Here is a 20,763-nt window from a genome sequence, read left to right as displayed (position 1 = left end):
TGGTGGTAGCGACTATCGATGATTAATAAATTAACAAAATATGAATTTATAAGGTTATAGTAAGTTTGTCAGAATCTTTTTAAAACGGGAAGTCATTTTTCTTAAAAATGACTTAATTTTCCTTTGACCAAGAAAATATTTTTCGTTGATTTATTTTTTTGAATGCTCCAAATAACGAAAAATTAAAATAAATAATTTTTTAGAAGTTATTTTATGGAAATAAAGGGAGCCTAATTCTACATATATAATCATTGTCATGACTTTGTTATCATGACTTTGCTAGGCCTTTCCTGCTCATTTTCTATTCCAAAATTTTCCCTTTTTTTTATTAAGATATAAATAGGAGAATTATTTGAATTATTGAATATTTTGATTAAATATCATAAGATTTTTTTTTTGATATTTTAACTGAAATATAAATTCAAATATTTCCTTATTTTATATAAATATCTAGTCGATAAACTTTTGAGGACATATGCTCCGTTAAAACAATCGCAATTTTGGTTTTTTTTTTTTTTTAATTACTAGTTCTTTCACACGTGTGTTGCACGTGGTACTTCTAGTTGTATGTACTCATTATTTAATTTATTGTGCTCATAATCTTAATTTCCTATAAAAAATAATTAAACACAATAATCAGTAAAATATAAATAAAATTATAACAATAATTGATAATTAAATAAAATATTTACTATTAATTTTCTTTCATATTCTTGTTTTTCTACGACATTTAAATAAAAATATTTATTCATATTCAAAAATAAAAAATAATTGATATCAATTTAAACGGCCGGGCTGTCTACCTTGTTAAGTTAGCCATTTTTTGCTATTTTGTTCTACTTTTCAGCCCCAATATTTTGTAGCTAGAATGTTAGAACATAAAAACATAATAATAATAATGAATTCAAATCGAGCCTCTTCAATCATTTTCTTTTACACGCCACTATAAGTAGACTCTTCATCAAAACCCAAGCCAATTCAATGCAAAAATATAGAATTAAATATTACTTAAAAAACTTCTTGTACAATAAAATAACTAACTCCTTAAACAATGTTAATTATAATGTAATTATTATAAAATTTATAATCGTAATATAATAATTTTTAAAATCAATAAAATTGGAAATGAAATTGATTTTTCTATTTTTATTAGAAGTAAAAATTTATATGTTGCTCTATTATATATTACACGAGTTATAGTGGGTTTGATTTGATAGTTTGCTGTCTCAAAGGCATTCTAATTTACTTTAATTAATTATTTATTTATTAATAGTCCTTTACTTTTTTTATCTATAAATAAAGAGCAGTCATATTTTACAAAACATACTAAATTGTAATCATGGTGATAATGCATCTTCAACCTTTCTCTGTGTTTGTTGCTCTTCTTCTCTTTCTAATGCACTTCCTAATAGCTTCTGCAGTCCGAAATGATTCTGTTCTGTGCAAAGAGAGGGAGAGAGAAGCACTCCTTAGCATAAAACGTGACCTTATAGACCACTATGGTCGTCTCTCTTCTTGGGGAAGTGAAGAAGACAAAAGAGATTGTTGCAAATGGGATTACATCACTTGCAGCCCCCGAACAGGTCATGTTACACAGCTTGATTTTACTGGCGTGGGTTTGAGAGGTAAGATGAGTCATTCCTTGCTTGATCTTAGACATCTGACTGACTTGGGTTTATTTGATAATGATTTTGGTGGCACTCAGTTTCCAATTGATAAAAATGGCTCTCTCGCCAAGTTGAGATACTTACATCTCTCGTGTGCTAATTTTGGTGGAACCATCTCTTCTGTGCTTAGGAATCTGTCTAGCTTGCAATTTCTTGCTCTGAGTTATAATCATTTTGTTGATATTGGAAACAGCGATTGGGTTTCTGGTCTTTCCTCTTTAACTTATCTTGATCTAACTAGAATTCCACTGGTTAACCCCAACCATTGGTTGCAGATAGTTAACAATTATAAGCTCCTTCACCTTCAAACATTACGGCTACAGTATTGCTTTTCAGGAGATGAGATTAATACTCTGCCACTTTCCCCTATCAATTCTTCTTCCGCTCTTACAGACATCTCTCTCTTTGACAACAACTTTGTGATTCCTTCAATATACCCATGGTTGTCTAACATCTCCCAGAATATCCAATTTCTTGATCTTTCTTCTAACATTTTATATGGTTCAGCTCTTGCTGATTTTGATAAAATTATTTCTCTTCCATATATTAATCTCTCTAATACTACAATTGGGGGCTATATTCCAAAATCCTTTGGGAACATGTCTCAGTTGCGTGCTCTAGACCTATCACGCAACAAGTTCAACATGAAACTTTTTGACTTGATCCAAAATCTATCCGGATTTACTGAGAGATCTTTAGAGGAATTATCTTTGGACCACAATCAAATAGGAGGTTCATTGCCTGATGAAATTGCAAGATTTTCATCTTTAAGAAATTTATTTCTCGGAAACAATCATTTGAATGGGACCATAAGTAAAAGCATTGGATGTCTGTCTCAACTCGAAAAATTTAGCATCAACTCGAATTCATTGAGTGGTGTTATCTCCGAACATCATTTCTCAAATATGTCAGAATTATCTATATTGGATTTATCAGGTAATTCTCTAATTTTGAATATAAGTGTCAACTGGGTTCCCCCTTCCAGCTTAACATGTATCTTTCTTGCATCTTGCAAGATTGGGCCTCATTTCCCAAAATGGCTTCATAGTCTAAAAAATTATGACGTGCTTGATATTTCAGATGCTGGAATTTCTGATTTTGTTCCTAACTGGTTTTGGAATTTGTCTTCAATTTATTCAGATGTGAATATCTCCTATAATAATTTGAGTGGAATAGTGCCAAATATTTTTGTGGGGACTAAATATTTCTCCATTGATGTGAGTTACAATTGTTTCTATGGTCCATTACCTTTTTTTTCAAAATCTAAACTACTTGTCCACGTTGACCTTTCTAATAATCTATTTTCTGGAAGAATTCCTCATGATTTTATGAATATGTAAAATTTAGTGTTCTTGAATTTGGCCAACAATGTTTTGTCTAGCAAAATTCATTCTTCTATTGGATTCATGTCCAAACTCCAAACACTAAATTTAAAAAATAATAAATTATCAGGAGAGTTGCCTTTTTCTTTAAGGAATTGCACTAAGTTGAATTTCCTTGAGCTAAGTGGTAACAAATTGTCTGGTAACGTACCTATTTGGTTTGGAAAAAGCTTATCATCTTTGCAATATCTTAGCCTACGATCCAACCAATTCTCTGGAAGCCTGCCCTTACAGTTGTGCCAATTGACAAATGTTCAGATATTAGATCTCTCTATAAACAATATCAATGGAACCATACCACATTGCTTGAACAATTTAAGAGCCATGATTGATGAGAATTCTAATGAGACCATTCTCCATGACTATGGCCCTCTTCTACAGCATAGCCTTTTAAGATTTCATGACGATGACGAGGCGTTGGTTCTTTGGAAGGGCTCAAAGTATATATTAAAAAAAAATCTTGGACGATTTAGGATAATTGATCTTTCAAGTAACAAAATAGAAGGAGAGATTCCAAGAGAAATAGCAATCCTCTCAAGTCTTAGGCAATTGAACTTGTCCAATAACAAGTTGAGTGGTGCAATCCCTGAAGAAATTGATGGCTTGAAGCAGTTAGAGTCACTTGATCTGTCTCAAAATCAACTATCAGGCAGACTTCCTGCAAGCATGTCTATTTAAATTTTTTGAATACCTTGAATTTGTCACATAATAATTTTTTTGGAAAAATTCCATCGGGTACTCAACTCCAGACCTTTAATGCTTCTACATATAGCAATAATCTTGCACTCTGTGGGTCTCCACTTCCACAAAAATGTCCAGAAGACAATATTCAAGATTCTCCATCCAGTCATGATGATCATGATAATCAAGAAGATGAATTCAACAAATCGCTTTACCTTGGTATTGGAGTTGGATTCGCTGTAGGCTTTTGGGGTGTTTCTGGCGTTTTACTATTAAAGCGTTCTTATAGATATGCCTTTTTTAAGTTCGTGGATTAATTGAAAGATTGGATTTATGTAAGAACGGTAATATACATGAAGAAATTGCAGCAAATCAAGGTAAGATTTAGCCTTACTCTTCCTGTTTAAATTTAAGTAGTTAGGCTTTAATAGCTATGCTTCATACTATATTTTTTAAAATGATAAATAATTTTAGAATTGTACTAACTTCCTTTTCTTCTCTTTGGTTTTTGCTCTTCCGCTCTGTTTCTTCACACTAGAATCTGGCGGCACTGATGCAACATTAATTGGGGCTGGTTGCTGGATATCAATAGATATATAATTTTATTTCTAACGTAACAGTGCAAATGAGTTTAATTACTGTTTGTACCATTTGCTACAGTCTGATAATGAAAATTCCTTATTAGATACTTTACATCATTTATTTATTATTTAATAATAATATTATTATTATTATGTTAATATTTTTATAATTCGTTGGGAGGCCAATGGGTCGAAATGATACTATGGGCTACACAATAACACTCCCTTCTAACTCATCAAATTAATTAAAACTAATGTAATCAAATTAATTAAAACTATTGTGATCAAGAGAATTCGAACCGAATACCTATTTTTTACATAAGTTACATAAGTGAGAAAAATTATTCATTATGTTAATTGTAATATTGTATTAATTATATAGTAAATATAATTAATAAAATCAATTTCTAATTAGAGAATATAAAATTTTTTAAATTCAAAATTCCTTTATTTTTATCACATTAGATTTAACTTTCTATTTAATCAAAGAAGATATATGAGACCTTATAATACAACTTATCCTTGATAAAAACATCACATTACATAGAATTCATAACATTTTCACTAACTTTTAAATATTTTAAATATTAAGATAATATTTTATAAAAAATTAATTCATATAAATCAACATTTTATAAAATATTACACCACTAAATTAACAACTAATCTTATCATAATATGAGTTCTTATCAAACAACTAATCTTATCAAACACACCCTAATACTCATAATAAAAGTTCTTTTGAAATTGTTTTATCACACAATGGTATCACTAGATTTCTAGGAACTTAATTCAATAGTAAAAACAATAAAAAATCCTCGATTTAGTATTTTTTTTTTTTTTCCCACTAAAATCATACCAGTATAATGTTTGCAAGAGGCAGTAAACCACTGAATTAACTTCAACACTAGAGGGAAGGGCGGGGAAGAGAGGGAGAGAGAGAGAGGCAGTGGAAGAAGCAGAAACGAAGTGAACAGAGGGAGAGAAAAAAGAAAAAAGTAGCTCTTTGAGGAAGAGAACAATTTGGGTTATGGATTAAAAATATAACAGAAAGGTCCAATTAGCCAGAATTACAGGCAAATATACAACAATGATACAATGGAGAACGATCTCTCTCAACACAACTAGAAAAGGAATTCAATTAAATTATACATTCCCTCCCCCTTTCCTAATCTTCAAAACTGAGCATATCTGCAAACAAGGAAGATCTACTTAAGAGTCCTCAAATTCAACAAACCTAATAAATAATTGGTACCAATATTAGCAGAATGAGAAGAACGATAAATGAAAAAGAAAAAACAAAAAAAAATAGCAATCCATCAGTATCAAAGCATTGAAATGTTACAGGAGAAGAGAAGCATCGCAAAAGAGCATCACCAACAAATCTACTGAGTACCAAATCCTTAAAAATGTATTACCATTTGTCAACCCTTTCCCTTATTATATTTAGGAGGTTTCTCTAATTGATTGTAGCTGAGAAAAGGAAATCCGGATTATTGACCCGGCAAGCGAGGTGGCATGCTTACAAGCAAGTGCTTCAGTGGCCTGCTCCTCAGTCTCAAATAAAACAAGGGCTTGTTTTTTACCGTTCATCTCAAAAAGCCTGCTGTTGACAACAGTGCCATGCTCCTCTAAGAGGCTAACAATCTCCTCTTCTGTTATGTCTTGAGGGAGAGTGGAAAGGTGGATCATCTTTGTTGGTGAGCAGCAGTACTTATAGTTCTTTGCAGCATTTCGATTGAAGCGATTGAGATTAGAGTTCACATATTCATGTGTGTCAGCACCTTGAGTTATATTTGGATACTTTGAAAAGTTCACCTCCAATCGCTTCCCGAAAAGCATTGCGCCCTGCTCCACATTGTAAAATAAGTGTTCAAGGTAAAGCTTCCAAACATAAAGGAACCTCACACTTGAGATAGAAGGACCAACCAAAGTTTGCAACGCAATATAGTCAAAAATGGACATTGTAAATACTCTAGTCAAATGACATTGAATGAAAGGACTGACAACCCATAAAGGAATCAGCTTCACCAATGACAAGTGCAATGGGAAAATAATGTAAAAATTAAGAGAAGCTTTTTTTCACCAAACCAACCTAATATAGAGAATAGCATTATTTTTCAAATATTTTCCACTATTCCACAATAGTCAATATAGTATGAGAAGCTTTTGTGACCAAACCTTCAAAAAATGAACTGCCAATTCAGCTTGAAAACCATCCCCCATTTGAACAAGTGCATGATCAGGTTTATTCCGGAGAAGTTTAATCCTCACAATATTTCCATAGAGGGAAAACAAGTTGAAAAGCTTATCCTCATCTATTCTCTGAATGCGTGAAAATTTTGATCGTGAGTACCAAATGAATAAATCAAAATATAATTTTCAAACAAAAAGGGTAAAGCTGACTTACATCTGGGTTTAAATTGGAGACAAGGACCGTGCACCTGTCATTTGTTCCACTAATTCCAGGAGGTAAGCCTCCACCAAAAGCAGCAGCTATTGCAGCCGCATTGGCCATCTAAACAAAAGATAATCAGATCAATCAAATCTAAATATTGTGCATATTTAAGGCAAATTGAGCAACTAAATAAGCTTTGAACAATTATCTTGATGAGCACCAACCAAAAATAATCTGGCTTATTACATGAGAATTCCAAGCAGTATATGTGAGCTTGATAATTAATGCGAACACAATCACTAAGCACAAGTAGACTTTCCCGAAATACAGACATTACAAAGATCTACAACTGCAGAGAATTTAGAAGCATTCATTTCATGCCTTTGCATTTCCTTTCACTCATTTTGCATTCTCAGAAATAAATAAGGTCTAGCAGAAAACAATGAACTTGGAAAAATGCTTCTACTTGAAAATTTTGGAATATGCATGATGCCTAAAACATCTGCAAATTTAGGGGATGTGATGTATGATTTTCCAATCATAACAGAATTCCCAGGCATCATCCCAAATACATAGGGAGAAATGCCACAAGGAATATGTACGTCTATAGGGTAAAGGCAAAGATAAACCAGATTGTCCGAAGAAAAATCCTGAGCATTTATGGACTATAACTAATATATATACCAGGTCCAGATCGATACCCACCTGTGGATATGCAACTGCAACAAAGACAAACAAAAAGGTCAGTCAGTTAATGCTCAAACAAGACATAGAAAGAACAAGCTAAGTGTAGAATATCATTGTATGTCTCCCAAATTCAACATCTGCCGCATTGGCTGCAGGAACTTTAAGGGCATACTCACCAACATCGCTGTATCCAGCCTGCTGGAAAGAAAACAGAAAGGCATTTAATACTTTCAAACAACCTCTTAAGTATCAACTAACAAGCGATTTCAAGAAAAATAAATCAGAAAATGGTGCATACCTGTGAAGATCTGCCACCTTTTTGTTCGGAAGGCAGATTTGGGTTAGTGAAATCCCTGGGAAAAGAGAGATGATAATTAATATTCAGTAACTCTGAAATGATAATGCCAAAATGACAGGACAGAGTTAAATTGGGAATTCATTCAACTATCACTTGCCTTGATCGATCATTATTGTAGTTCACTTGCAACTCATCCAAGCTGGAAGATAAATATAAGAAATAAATTAATAAGAACTGGAGAATAAGGACTTAGAATTCCTCTTTCTGTCTGGTGTAAGAAAATGAAAATCAAATGATCACAATGATACAACCATCGATTATCATGCTCAGAATTGTGAAAAAGATAGAGAAGGAAATTGGAAAAAGGAGATAGTAAAATTGCAAAAATATTACTGCATACTTTGAAAACTGAATGTCCAGCTGACAACAACCATCGTAAATATTACGCCCCTATAAAAATTCAAAGCACAACCTTGCTCAAAATAAAACCATTTTCAAAAACTTGAACAAACTTTTAGATGATCGTCACCTTTGGAATGAAAAGAGAAAGTAATACCTGAAGAGAAGTCCTTGCTGCTACAGCACTCTGACGTAACTGATACTGAATAAGAGCTTGAAAACCTGAACAGTGAGCAGGAAGAGTAGAGCGAAGAACTATTAAAAACTATGGAAAACTCGTATGCACAACTCTGCTGAAATCATTATTGCCTTTTTGCCACTCACTGAAAAGCGCAAGAGAAACCCACAAATTGCTCAAAGCGGAGAGTTAGGAAAATAAAAAAGTGATTTACGACTATGGAACCATTTAGTAGGACCATAAGAGTACTGATAATGAAAACAAAGCCATACAAAAGACCATACCAAAAATGTTAAATCTAATCCATGTGGGCATTAAAATTTGAGAGGGGGAGAGAGAGATAGAGAGATAGAGAGAAGAAAACTTGAAGAAGCTGACCAGCCGACTTCTGAAATGTGACAATCTTCTCCACAAATCCATGAGGAGAAAAAACTTGATGCAGCACTTCCACTGTAATGGGATACAGCATGTGATGGATTGTAACTAAAAGAATTCGATTCGGCTGCGTCCAGAGTTCCCAACAGCAAACCAGCATAGAGACAGAAGAGAGAGAAGAGAATAAATAGAGAAGCATAGATAGGGAGAAGAGAGATATATAGAGAGAATAATAGTTACAGAATAAGAACAATTAGAAATAATGGGCATTAGTTAAACATAAAGAAAAGTTCAACCACAACACAAATTGACAAACAAGAGAATGAGAAAAGCATATGAGAGAGAAAGCCGTAAACGCTAAATTTTATCGGTCATTGTCTATTAGAGAATTATAGTTCATTTATGTAGCTCCCTTAATTAATGAACAAGCGCCAAGTTATAACTAACCTTACAAGTTATTTTCGGAAGAATACTAACAGTAATTAATTATCTCACTTTTTCTCCAAGTTTTCTGAATTCCTAATTTATAATTGTCCTTTTATGTGAAAATCCAAGATTACCTTAATACTTCAATGTTCTAAAATTTATAATTTTACAACATCATGCAGGAAAACTCAAAAATAAACATGAAAGACTTATTTCATGATTGCAATGATATCATCTCATTTTAAATAAACCATATCAAGCATCTACCTGGTATGACTCCTTTTAATATTCAGTATTCAATGTTTTAAGGCAATATCAACTAAAAATATATAGCAATTGAAAGGCAATTCCGGAAAAAAGCTAATTTGTTGGGAGAAAAAAAAAAAGAATGCATATTGGACTAGAAAGAACTAACCTCATCTCCTCTTCCTTGAGAGTTTTGATCCATTGTGGTTAGTTCCTGATGTGATGAGAATTGCACATAAACATTTCTACCCCTGAGAAGACAAAGAAGACTCATAATATAAGTGCACTCTAAATATTTGATAAAATAAATCTTTTTATAACTTTTCAGATCAGGATATTCAACAGAAAAGATAATGAATGTTTTCAGTGCAAGGTTCTCAACAGTAATCATATGCTATTTGGCAATACCTTATGGCTGGCTGGACATTTGTGTAGAACTGCAGCGCATTGATGGCTGAAGGAACATCTTGCATTTGGAGGAGAGCCTGCAAATAGAGTTAGATATAGCACAGTAGGATACCACATTCTGGGATTTTGCTTAAGTTCAGTATGTAAATAATCAACTACCTAATCTGCAAGGCAAACAAAAGCAAACCTGATTTTTAGCACGAAGCATAACAAGCTTTGTTATGACTCCAAATGGCTGGAATAGCTGAAGCAAATCATTCTGAAAAGAATAGTGAATGGTATATCAGACATAAATACACTTGGCCCATTATGCAAATAATCAATTCAGAACTCCTAAATATTCCCCAAGATTAAATGGCAATAGGAAAAGAAGTTCTTCCCAGCAATGGATTAGGCACGTGCTAAAGCAAATGGCAGCTTAGCTCATGCTACAAAGCATTAAGGTAATAACTCAACTTAATAGAGACAGAAAACACCGCAATTATGATACTCTGTTGTAGATTCTTTCACTGCCTTTCTTGATATTAATCAGAAACTTATTCTCATACTGTTGCATTCCCATTTTACCATTTCAATTAAACTTCTTCACAATAAAATGGATGGCCTTTTTGAAATTTTACTACCTCCATAGAAAATTGAAGAAATAGCGTCTTGGTAATTCCTATTTTCACAATGTTTAACAAACTTATCTGTTTGGAGTGCATAAAAACTTCTTAAAGACATTTAATTCTCACATAAATAGAATATGTCAACTGCTTAAAGTAGAACTATGAAAAAAAAAAAAAAAGTATGTAAGTGAGAGAGAGAGAGAGAGAGAGAGAGAGAGAGAGAGAGGAGAGAACATACTTCAGAAATTTCATGCCCAACATTACGAACATGGATAACTTTGGAAGGTTCTGTCATTCTGAAGCACCCTGCAGTAAAATCAATGCCAACGGTTAATCCATAATTTCCATCCAGTAATCAAAACGATCAAATTGCATTCAGAGTTTATCACTCACTCGAATACTAAGCAACTAAAATATACCCATCCCGCCCACTCATAAAAACAATAAATTAAAATGCCCATTCAATGTCAAATTAATATCAACATTTACATAACTCAAGCCAAAATTTATTTATGCACGGACCAGTATTTATTCATTAAAACATAAATTGATTAAAAACAAAATCAATTCAAGAAAATTTATCTTATAAGCCATCAAAACAAAAATCTAAGCAATTTTTCCTGCAACCAATTCAATAAATCAAAATCAATTACGGAAGTAAATTAAGAACCAAACAATCCGAACCCAGTAAAATATTAAAACATAGAACAACTGAAAATCAAAACAATAAAGTACAAAGCCAAAAACAGGGGAAAAATCAAAACCCAAAAAGAGCATTAGAGCATATGAAACTCAAAAACCTAGCTCTCTTTTCAGTAACTGGGAGAGAAATAGCAGAAAAAGTCGAAAGGAAACTTTGAATCTAAACAATTGCTAACAAAAGCCCCCTATTGAAGTACGAAATAAACTGCAAGCTATTAATTTTATATCTGCAAAAACCCTCTCAGCAACCATACGGAAAGAAAGCGGAGATCGAAAATCGAAGAGAGAGATAGAGAACTTGCCTGAGCGAGAAAGAGAGAAGGCGATAAATAGAAGTAATAGAGAGAGAAGATCAGAAATGAATAGATCGACTGCTACGCAGATTGTTCCTGTTAGAAGCAGTTTTACCCTATCTCTCTATCTCTCTCTCACAATTAAAATACTTCTACTTCGGAGTAGAGTGGTGGTGGGACCCGTTGTTATTTTTTATTTGGGGCCCATTTTATCTTCTACGATCGTTTTTTTTTTTTTTTTTATTGATATATATTTTATGCAAAAAAAAATGAAATTATTGCTACGAGTAGGGTGAGCATTTAGTTAACCGAATCAATTCGAGGGTGAGCATTTAGTTAACCGAATCAATTCAAATCGAATAACACAATTTAAATATAGTCAAATTTTATAAATTTATTATTTAATTTAAATTATATTTAAAATAAACCCGAAAACTATCCCAAGCTAAAAATATGCAATTTTTTTATAAAAAATCGCAACCTTCTAAATAGCTGGATTAGTATTTTTAGTCAATTAATTTAAATTAATTACGAGAAAATATCTAAATCCAAATTTTTTCAATATATGTGTTCTGTCTCCAGATTTGCAATCTGCAAAGTAATTATATACATATTTTTATAAATTTATAGACAATTAGGATAAAAAAATAAAAATTAATTAATTAATTAATCTAAAAAGTCAAAAGTATCCAAATAAAAATTATAAAGAAAATCATATATAAATCCAACTATCTAAATAACAATTAATATAATTAACATTAAAAGAAACCTTCGTTAAACTTTCAGTTACAAAATTATAGCTGGTAATTAATTAAGTATGATGTTCTTTATCAATGATCTTAAAAGTTATATCATATTATTGTCACCTATCATAAAAACTATATAAATATAGTTTGCACTCTGATTAATTGAATTTTTTTTCAGACTAACTGCACCATAGCCAAAAAATCAAATTAATATTTATAACTGACCGATTTCAAACCAAAACTAATCTATTAACTACCGAACCAAACCAAATCACTTGGTTCCGTTTGAATTTTTAGTTACGAGTGCAAGACCTAATATATTGTTTTCGCCAATAATTTTTATTTTTGTTATTTATTATTGACTGGACATTTAGCTCAATTGTTCCACATGGGACGTAATTGATTTATATCCCATTATCATTTCAAATATGTTTAATAAAAGTCGGGGAATGCACGTTTTGGTATTATAGAAAAGGCGAAAAGAATAACCGAAAAATCTTATGATATTTTTAACTTTTATTTTTATATATTAAACATTTAATTTATAAAATTATATTAATTAAATACTTCAATTTGTAAAAATTTTTTCTATTAAATATTCAAATTTCTAAAATTAGATTAATTAAACACTTATTAGATAGTTGAAAAAAATGTGAAGATTATTATTTCAAATATTATATTAATCATATATTAAATGAATATCTTGCATATAAATATTAAAAATAAAAAAAAATGTTATTATGAGTATAAAGATTGATATAATATTAGTAAAATTTATAACTTCACGGGTATAATAGGTTAATTAAAAATTTGAAGTGTCACAATTTTTCCGCAAAGTACAACGTATATTTATACATTTGACCATAAAAATTTTAATTAGTAGGTGATAATCTATTAGAAATTTTCACAAATTTTTACTAGTGGACAAAAATAATCTTAATGCCTAATAATGCATAATATATTATTCTGACTCTATACAGTGGAACTAGCGACAATCAATTGAGAAAAGAATATCTTAGTAAAAACAATAAGTTTTCTCTTATATAACTAATTCTTTATTGATTACCGTGACTATTACATTTTTGTACACCAAGACATATCTTAGTGGGAAGTGCATATATAATTGTCAATAAATTCGGATTCGAATTTCTTCTCCCCCGATACTCAAAAAAAAAAAAAAAATATTGCATTTTTTTTCCTAGTTTTAAGTAATTAATTAATTTTGTTGGAGTATTTTAATTTGTAAATTTTCTTATTTGTTAATTCAACAAAAATCAAATTATCTAATTTAAGTTTATCAAAAATATATCATTATTAGACATCTCTTTATATTGATTTCACTTCAAGTTTTGACCAGAAGATTTGAGCAGTGATTGGAGATATTTTCTATCATCACATGGTTCATTTGGAGAGCCAGGAGTTGCAGTAGGTCTAATTGCATGAAGATCATATTTTACAAATATGCTAACACGTCTCTTTAAGCTTCAACGGGCTAGTGTTGTCAAGAGAGGAGAGCAACTTTGCTAATAGCTTTAGAACTCTCTACCGAATGGATGTTACAAACTCAAATTGGATGCTTCGACTGAGGAAGGGCAAGGTTGTGGGTTTGATTTCATTAGGGGTTCAGTTAAAATCGAACTGAATCAAGGTAACATTGAACTTTTCACACTTGGAATCGAATCAAACTGAAGTTGGCAACTAACTAAACTAACTCAAACCAAACCAGCCAGTTGTGTTTTTTTTTTTTTTTTTTACCATATCAACTCGGTTTTAAACTTAACCGATTATTTTTTGTAAAACCGAACCAGACCACCAATAACTTCAATTCAAATCGACTAAATCAATAAAATTGAATTCCCTTGAGCAAGTTGATCAAATCAAATCGAAAAGGATTGGTTCGGTTGAATGTTTTGCACACCTCTAGTTTCATTATCAGAAATGCAAGGGGCAAAGTGATGGAATCAAGTATCCAGTCAAGTAATGTAGCTCTCTTTCTCAAGGTTGAATACATAAACTCGCCCAGTAGGGGATGTAGAAATATTTTTTTCCGGGGTGAATATATAATTCTTAAAAAAGAGGGTCAAAAATATAAATAAACTGAATTTTATGGATTAATTTATATATATATATATATATATATATATATATATATATATATATATATATTAAAAAATTCCAAAAAAAGAGGGGTCAATTGACCACCTCTTTTTATAGAGTAGATCCGCCGCTAAACTCACCCCTCAACTTTGCAACTTTAACTTTGTGGCATCTTGAATTTTGCGGATGACATATTATGCACCTAAACTTATAAATTTTTGTAATATCACACATCTTTCGACACTAATATCAATCATTTTTAGGATTTTTACCTTTTATCTGCAAAATATTAACTTGATATGTAATTAATATGACTTTTAGAACAATAATCTGCATAAATTTCAATTTTTTAGTGATACTCTTAATTGATATAATTTTGCAAGTTAATGTATTTAATAAAATAAATTTGAATATTGAAATATTCAATATGTCTAATTTTATAAGTTGAAATGTTTAATGGGTTAAAATAAAAAATTGATGGTGTCACGAGGTTAAAGTAACAAAGTTCAGAGATAAATTTATATATTTTGCCCTTTCTTAAAAATAGAAGTTTGAAGCAATACCATTTGGATTGAGTAAAGCTCTGGATATGGGAATTGATGCTTTCGTACTGGAATCAGATTCTTTGACCATGCTACTGCACATAAACTCTCACAGATTTCCTAAAACAAAGTATGGAACAATGCTACTTGTTTTATAGTTGATATTATTTCAATTAATTAATAGAGTTCTCCTTTTATTGTTAAAAAAAAAAATTATATATTAATTAAATACTCATTATTTATCAATCATTAGTTTTATTAAACTGCTAAATTAAAACATGTTTTGTAAATTATATATGATTTAGTTGGGCCTTCTCGTTTATGTGAGGAGCGAGAGGTCACGGATTTGAATTCTCTCGACCACATGTGTGTATGCTCGGAAAAAAAAAAAAAAGAAAAATGTCCACTTCCTGCCAAGTAGAATCAAGGACTTCCATTCAAGATCAAATTGTGGAGGCAAATGTGATAGAAGAGAAGCATAAGTGACGAGAAAAGAAGAAATCAAAGGAAGAGAGGTAGTTTAGCATATCATACTAAAATGTTTGTTTTCTCATCCTCATCTTTGAGGATTCTGGATTACTTTTTTTTACTCTAGGCAACTATTTGTTCGCATATGAAGAAATTAGAGATGCTAAAAAAATGTTGTAATTCAAGGTCCTCGTGCATGTTATCAATACTTTCAGCTGTCTTAAAATCTTCAGCTTCACAGGCAACTTCCAACTGTAATGCAAGGTCCATGTACTTAGCAGCAGCTGTATTGCGTTCCTCAGTAGTTGCTCTCAAGTTTTGCTTCCATATTCGATTTTCTCACTAGACTCCTTTATTTTTATTATTTGAATTCTATACAGAAGGCGTTTCTGTCTTTTTCCATGCAATTATCGTCTAAAATTGAAAAGTTGAACAAAGAACAATAACATTGAACGATGCTAAACTACAGGGACAAAGTAGAAAATAAAGGGAAAAAAATAGTTAATTTTAGCCAAATAAAGATATAAGATTATAATTTTTCCAAAAAAAAAAAAGCTTAATCCACAAAAATACCCCTAATTTTTACATTTGTTTTAGAATCACCCTATTTTGACCTTTGCGCACTCTCGTTTTTAAACTTAAATATATTAGCACTAAAGAATAAAATCAGAGTTAAAATTTAGAATAAAGTAATGATTTAACAGGGCTCACATGTTAACCTTGGTTAAACTTAACCCAGGGACTAAAAAACCTCACACACAAATTTCAACTGTGACCGATAAATTTCATGACTAACCCACATGTGAAAATTGCAGACAAATCTCATGCAATTCTCTTTTGAAACTAACAATAAAAGTTTAAGAGGTAGGATGATATTTTTGATACTAACGAACCAGAAAAAATAACAAGAACTAGTAGTCTGAAGAAAATCCAAATGGAGTTAATGGAAACAAAATTAAAGTAAAAAAAAAACTGCCAAATTATTACTGAAAGGCAGAAATTAGCAAACATATAAATTAACCAAAACATCCTCGTAATTAGGATCAATTCTGCTGTTTTAATGGCTTGGTTGTAGTTTTGAATGATGCATAATGGACGGTGGTGATCGTTCCATCTCTAATTTGACTGATGGTTGGTGGTGGAGGAGCAGAAGGAAAAACCAGCTTGAGATAAAGTTTAACTAAGGTTAACCACGGGCTGGGCTTCATTAAAATATTTTTTACCCTACTAAAGTCATTCAAGGTTAATAGAAGGAAATTGGAAATTGCAAAATGCAAAAACTACTTAGTATTTGTTTCCTAATTTCACAAAGAAATAAGACAATTGATTTATGTGATCAGACAACGAATAATTCATGCAAGTCTCCAAATTCGGAACTTGATAGTACAAGTTAAGATCCAACAAATTAGGGGCTTCAATTTTCAAAGTAAGGTAGGTACCATTACAAATAAAAATCAAAATTTAGAATAAAATAACCAAAATAAATTCTTATTTTCTTCAAAATCAAAATTTCTTCTCTATTTTCACTCACCTAGGATTCCCATAATTACAAAGGGCAAGTATCATCTCAGTTAAAACATAGAGAAAATTCAAGGCATTATTCATTTTTGGGCTGCATAGATAGTGCAAAGAACAATGCAGACTGTAAAGAACCAGATCAAATGTTTAAAGCAACTCTGATTAAGACAACATGCGAAAATAGATAACCAACACATATATCAAATATAAATTGCCCATGACACACATGTAAAAAAACAAAATTGAAAGCAAAATATGGAAACTCATACTCAAAAGTAATTCAACTGAAATGAAACAGTTCAAACTCTTTAACACTTCAAATATCCGATCTTAAAACAGAAAATAATCATCATAAGCAAAAATATCAGGGGCATAACAATCTTAATAGACTAATTTACTAGTACTGACACAAAATTTGATACTAAAAAAACATAATTATGCCTTCAGACGTCCAAAGAACTTCTGTTTCTCCTGTGTTGTCTGGAAGCGGCCATGTCCAAACTTTGAAGATGTATCAATAAACTTGAGCTTAATCTCCTCCAGAGCCAACCGAGATGTCTGGGTAAGCAGAGACTGGCGGAGAGTAACAACCCTCTTTTTAGTTCCAACACAGCATCCCTTGATCATTATGTAGTCATCCTTCACCTCACCATAGTGAGGGAAACCACCAATTGGATTGATACCTTTCTCAGTCCTGTCCCATCAGCCAGAGACAACAATGTTTCAGGCATAGATACTTAGCAAATCAAAATTATCTAAGGTTTGTAAAACAAATTAGTATGTTACACAAATGTCTCTGGCCTGCTAATATGATCAACCTAAAATACAACCTCTTTTCAATTGTTCAAAGGAAAGTGCCAAGAAAAATAAACTACTGTAACTGTATGATTGGGAAGAAGTTGAAAACATTATTTTGTCCAAATTTATGGTAACACATTTACAACCGTCAAGTGACACGATAATTACCTGTCATACTCAGTTATAGCAGTGTGGGACTCCTGTCCAGCTTTGCCAAGTTTGTAAACTTTCTTGTTCATTTCGGTACGGTGATGATATCCATTCTGACCAGCCCTGGCAACAGTAAATGAAACTCTAGCTGGATGCCAGGCACCAATACAAGCCACCTTGCGGAGACCCCTGTGGGTTTTACGAGGCAGACGGGTGACACCCCAACGAGTGACAACACCTTCATAACCTTTACCCTTGGTGACACCAATGATGTCAATCATTTCATCCTTCTGGAAGACAGCATCAATTGGGATTTGCTTCTCAAAAAACCCGTAGGCATAATCCACCTTCTGAGCAACAGTTCCACCATTGACCTGGATCTCCATTAGGTGAGCTTTCTTCTGCTTCAATCCCTTCATTTTCCTGATCTGTAATGTAATAAACCTCGCAAATTAAGCCTATAATCCAAAATAACTAGATTCTAGGTTGCAGAAAGCAGCACAAGATAAGCCACAGACTGTATCAAGCCAAATACCAAGACAAAAAATCAAAGTTTGTTTAATTTGTGGACTCCTAGCTATTTGAGCAGAATCAAGGTGACTTTTCAAGATTATAACTGAGACCAGAAAACACCACCATGACCAAAAACTCTCAAAAGGAAATTCAATAATCATCTAGCAAGCTAAGGGTTATTACCTGAGTGTGGGCCAAAACACGAATAACAGTGGCATATTTCTTCAACTTCTCAAGCTGGGCTTGGATGCTTTTCTTTCCTTCATCAGTCTCATACTGTTTTGAGTACTTTGTGAATGCCTTCTTCTTGGACTTGCACCAGTTCTTATAGAACCTTCTTTTCACCTCCTCACTAAGATGCTGAGCCCAAACAGTGTTCAGAGAACGCAGACCACGTGGTGTCTTAACATAACCAACGACTCCAACCACCACCATTGGGGGTGTCTCAACGATTGTAACAGCCTCGCAGGTCTCCTTCTTGTGAAGCTCTAAGAAAAGTAATTGTATAAGATTAGAAATGCTAAAACAATAAATGTAGTTCAAATAAATCCTCAAAATCTAGTTAGATAGCTGGCAAGAGTGCTTTTCTTTTAAGTTTCAATGAGATCTGATATTAAATAAACTGGATTCTTTAAAGCACAAGAACTACGTGTATATTTACTAAAATTTACTTACTTGACCCAGGTTTTTCGACCTCCCTGACAATGTGTGTCATCCCAGCCTTGTAACCCAAAAAGGCAGTAAGCTTGCAAGGCTTAGTGGGGTCATCCTTGGGGAAAGCCTTCACTGCATACCCCCAAAACATGAATATAACATGAGAAGTCTCGAATATACATGATCCGATGGATCAGACTAGTAAAACATACGAATATAAATTAATAAAGGATTAAACCTAGTTAAGAAAAATATATTCAATAAATTAGAAAACAAAATAACAGCTTGTGTTAAAGCCCTCAAATCACAATAAATCCATCTATCGTACATACTTAGAAGATCCCATTTCCAAGAAACAAAAAAAAATACTGCTCAATATCATCTAGACAGCAGCCTAGTTATAAGAATCATTCTTAGTGTCTTTTTTAATCAAATACAGAATTACTAGACCACAGTCCAGACATTTATGTCAATCTTAATTGAACATAACTGTGCCAATTCACCAGTTAGATAAAATACAGTTTCAGCATTTCTAATGACAATACAAACAGAAATAGAACAACGTAAAACAATACCCTTTCCCCTGTGACGAGAAGCTCTCTTCCTTGGAAGAAATCCCAAGGAACCATGTCTTGGGTGCTCAAACTTCCTGTGAGACATCTCTCCTCCTACATCGCCACAAAGTGAAAACAAAGAGAAAAAAAAAAAAAAACAGATCAATCAGTAACAAGCTAGAGATACGGAAGCTAAGAATGCTGAAGGGAATACGCTAGGTTTCAGATTTTCAATTTAGAACACCATTTTTCTCTACCTTCTAAACAACAAAACACAGAAAGAGAGAAAATGAGAGATAAAGAGGAGACGTAAGAGGAGGTTAGCTGCGTACCTCTCGTGCGGCGACTCACACTTTGCTCCAGAGACCCTCAATAAACCCTAGCTGCTGCTTATATAATAATCTTGTTTTCAAAAATCAGCTCCTACTTTCCTTAATTTGCCCAAGCCCACCCTGACTTTCTTTATATTGTATGAGGCCCGTCATTGCAATTTATATTTTAATTGGGCCCGTAGCCTTTAATTTGGGGCGTGTCTTTTTTTTTTTTTTTTTCTTTTTCTTTTTTTACAATTTAGGGAGTTCAGAAACCTTTTTAGCCTGTTTTTACTAAACATGAAATAAAATAAAAAAAAATATTCAACTATCCTATTAGAATGCAATTATAAATTTACTGTGCGGATTAGAATGTTCATAAGTACAATTGAATGAAGATACTCCTTAGCATTCAACATATCCATTACTTTCACCGATTTAATTGATTATTTAAAACTATATTATAAATAAAGTTTTGTTAATTTATTTTAATATTTATTTAATCCCATAAATAGTTTATTTTTAAGGTAGATTTAATTTAATATAATATGAGAAAACTATTTCATAATACCACATTATCACTAATAAAAAGAAAGCAAAACATATATCACCTGTCTACAATTAAAATATATAAAATTTATTTATGAAACACCCCGAATTTTTATTTTCAAAATTTTCAAATTTAATTTAAATCACAAATCGAAAATTTTGACCGTGTGAGCTGTAAATGTAATAAAGTCTCAATTCGAGCCCAAGGTTGCGAGTTGGGCCTAAGCTCAAATATATCATAGAAATTTTCGATTTGAGAACAGTTAAATTTTCTAGAAATAATATAAAACTCCAGCAATTAATCTATTATGTATATATCTATAAATTAATTTCCTAAAAATCAAATTGATTTGTCGAAAACCAGCTTGAATTTTCTGAAAACCAAGTGAAAACCCTGCAAACCGAGTAAAAATTGAGCCGAACCATTAAATTAGACCAAATCGGTTCGAATCGAACCAGAATGGTCTAGAAGCCCCAAGATTTTTTTTCTTTTCCTTTTTTTTCTCTTTTCCCTTCTTCTTCCTTGCGCCAGCG

General features: G+C 32.0%; 2 protein-coding genes and 1 pseudogene across 6 annotated transcripts; 1 reads left to right on the top strand and 2 right to left on the bottom strand.

Moving 5' to 3' along the window:
- Positions 1-1,228: 1,228 nt before the first annotated feature.
- Positions 1,229-4,412, top strand: LOC149493588 (receptor-like protein EIX2; annotated as a pseudogene). Its single transcript, XR_016322448.1, has 2 exons — positions 1,229-4,107; positions 4,269-4,412. The product of XR_016322448.1 is annotated as a receptor-like protein EIX2 (transcript).
- A 1,159-nt stretch (positions 4,413-5,571) lies between these two features.
- On the bottom strand, positions 5,572-11,496 carry PTB3 (polypyrimidine tract-binding protein 3). Of its 4 annotated transcripts, none has more exons than XM_089726039.1 (15): positions 11,339-11,496; positions 10,573-10,640; positions 9,914-9,985; positions 9,727-9,803; positions 9,488-9,569; positions 8,650-8,773; positions 8,251-8,315; positions 8,095-8,144; positions 7,852-7,893; positions 7,695-7,749; positions 7,573-7,594; positions 7,394-7,428; positions 6,722-6,829; positions 6,493-6,636; positions 5,572-6,159 (listed from the first exon to the last, which is right to left on the bottom strand). In XM_089726039.1, exons 2-15 carry the CDS (start codon positions 10,627-10,629, stop codon positions 5,758-5,760), a joined length of 1,335 nt encoding a protein of 444 aa, XP_089582165.1. In that variant the 5' UTR covers positions 10,630-10,640; positions 11,339-11,496; the 3' UTR covers positions 5,572-5,757. The 4 variants fall into 4 exon arrangements, with proteins under 4 accessions (XP_089582165.1, XP_089582167.1, XP_089582166.1 ...); XM_089726041.1 differs by having other exon boundaries at positions 7,415-7,428; XM_089726040.1 differs by having other exon boundaries at positions 7,573-7,591.
- Positions 11,497-16,942: 5,446 nt separating this feature from the next.
- RP1 (ribosomal protein 1) lies at positions 16,943-19,826 on the bottom strand. Its single transcript, XM_012225332.4, has 6 exons — positions 19,702-19,826; positions 19,391-19,483; positions 18,837-18,947; positions 18,345-18,649; positions 17,667-18,076; positions 16,943-17,394 (listed from the first exon to the last, which is right to left on the bottom strand). Exons 2-6 carry the CDS (start codon positions 19,473-19,475, stop codon positions 17,136-17,138), a joined length of 1,170 nt encoding a protein of 389 aa, XP_012080722.1. The 5' UTR covers positions 19,476-19,483; positions 19,702-19,826; the 3' UTR covers positions 16,943-17,135.
- Between the last annotated feature and the right edge of the window lie 937 nt (positions 19,827-20,763).

This window comes from Jatropha curcas, chromosome 9 (genome assembly GCF_041381405.1).
Source record: "Jatropha curcas cultivar XTBG-Jc1 chromosome 9, XTBG_Jcur_1.0, whole genome shotgun sequence".
Classification (NCBI taxonomy): domain Eukaryota; kingdom Viridiplantae; phylum Streptophyta; class Magnoliopsida; order Malpighiales; family Euphorbiaceae; genus Jatropha; species Jatropha curcas.
The sequence above is the reverse complement of the archived record's forward strand: the minus strand, read 5'-3'. Positions and strand labels throughout refer to the sequence as shown.

Bases quoted from the DNA above. Each gene is read 5' to 3' on its own strand.
- PTB3 (XM_089726039.1), bottom strand. From the start codon at position 10,629: ATGACAGAACCTTCCAAAGTTATCCATGTTCGTAATGTTGGGCATGAA. The intron at 9,986-10,572 runs GTATGTTCTCTC...TATTCTTTTCAG, and splicing joins TTGGGCATGAAATTTCTGAA to AATGATTTGCTTCAGCTATT. The intron at 8,316-8,649 runs GTCAGCTTCTTC...CTCACTGTTCAG, and splicing joins CACATTTCAGAAGTCGGCTG to GTTTTCAAGCTCTTATTCAG.
- RP1 (XM_012225332.4), bottom strand. From the start codon at position 19,475: ATGTCTCACAGGAAGTTTGAGCACCCAAGACATGGTTCCTTGGGATTT. The intron at 18,650-18,836 runs GTAAGTAAATTT...TACTTTTCTTAG, and splicing joins GGTCGAAAAACCTGGGTCAA to AGCTTCACAAGAAGGAGACC. The intron at 18,077-18,344 runs GTAATAACCCTT...ATTACATTACAG, and splicing joins GTGTTTTGGCCCACACTCAG to ATCAGGAAAATGAAGGGATT.